Source organism: Sinocyclocheilus grahami, unplaced genomic scaffold (genome assembly GCF_001515645.1).
Source record: "Sinocyclocheilus grahami isolate Dianchi unplaced genomic scaffold, SAMN03320097.WGS_v1.1 scaffold462.1, whole genome shotgun sequence".
Classification (NCBI taxonomy): Eukaryota; Metazoa; Chordata; class Actinopteri; order Cypriniformes; family Cyprinidae; genus Sinocyclocheilus; species Sinocyclocheilus grahami.
Genome location: NW_015505641.1, coordinates 1,016,700 through 1,017,325, shown reverse-complemented (window position 1 = coordinate 1,017,325; position 626 = coordinate 1,016,700). Strand labels below are relative to the sequence as shown.

Genomic DNA, 626 nt, shown 5'->3' with positions numbered 1-626 from the left:
ACCCCCCCCCCCCCCCCGTCCCTGCCTGCAAAATACTCCTATCTGATAGCATTCTTCAGAGGTGTGTGTGAGGCAGAGAACACGGTCACATGTGCTTAGACACATGGCCGCGCTGTAACTCTGTAAGCAGGCCCTGACTTGTGTTTTTGTCACTTGACCAGATTCGCCATAATGAGAGATAATTTTTCCTGGGAATTCCAACTAAATCCTCAGGGGTGAGAAATAAAGCATATTAAATTAAGCTTGATTCTTGGAAAAAAATTAGCTTCTTAAAGAGCACTGAAATATTTGTGGTAAAACATCACCTTATTTAATAAGCCACAACACTGGAGCTGTGGAATATAAAAGATTGTCAGTGTGAAAAAGAAACCCCTAAAATCTAACAGCCCCCTGTTAAACTGGACCCCCTGTCTAGTAAATTGGAAAGATAGGGCTTACCTGTCCCTTTGGTGAGCTCCCTCTCCCCCCCACTCTCTCTGTCTTTGGTTTGGTCCTCCTGATCTGTGGTGGTCTCACTGGCAGCCTCCACATCCTCACTCAGCTCTCCTGAAGGGGGAGGAGAGGATGGGATATGTAAATCAGCACTCCATCAGAATTGGTGGAAGCACTTAAAGGGACGGTAGCGT

At 46.3% G+C, this 626-nt stretch overlaps 1 protein-coding gene across 4 annotated transcripts in view; it reads right to left on the bottom strand.

Annotated features, from left to right (window-relative positions):
* zfhx3b (zinc finger homeobox 3b) overlaps positions 1-626 on the bottom strand; it is a 164,400-nt gene that overhangs the window by 24,403 nt on the left and 139,371 nt on the right. For 3 of the 4 annotated variants that reach the window (XM_016235072.1, XM_016235070.1, XM_016235071.1), the window contains exon 5: positions 439-546. The exons of the other annotated variant lie outside the window; for it this stretch is intronic. In XM_016235072.1, coding sequence (XP_016090558.1) covers positions 439-546 — 108 coding nt within the window. The remainder of the gene's footprint in view (positions 1-438; positions 547-626) is intronic. 4 annotated transcript variants of the gene reach the window in all.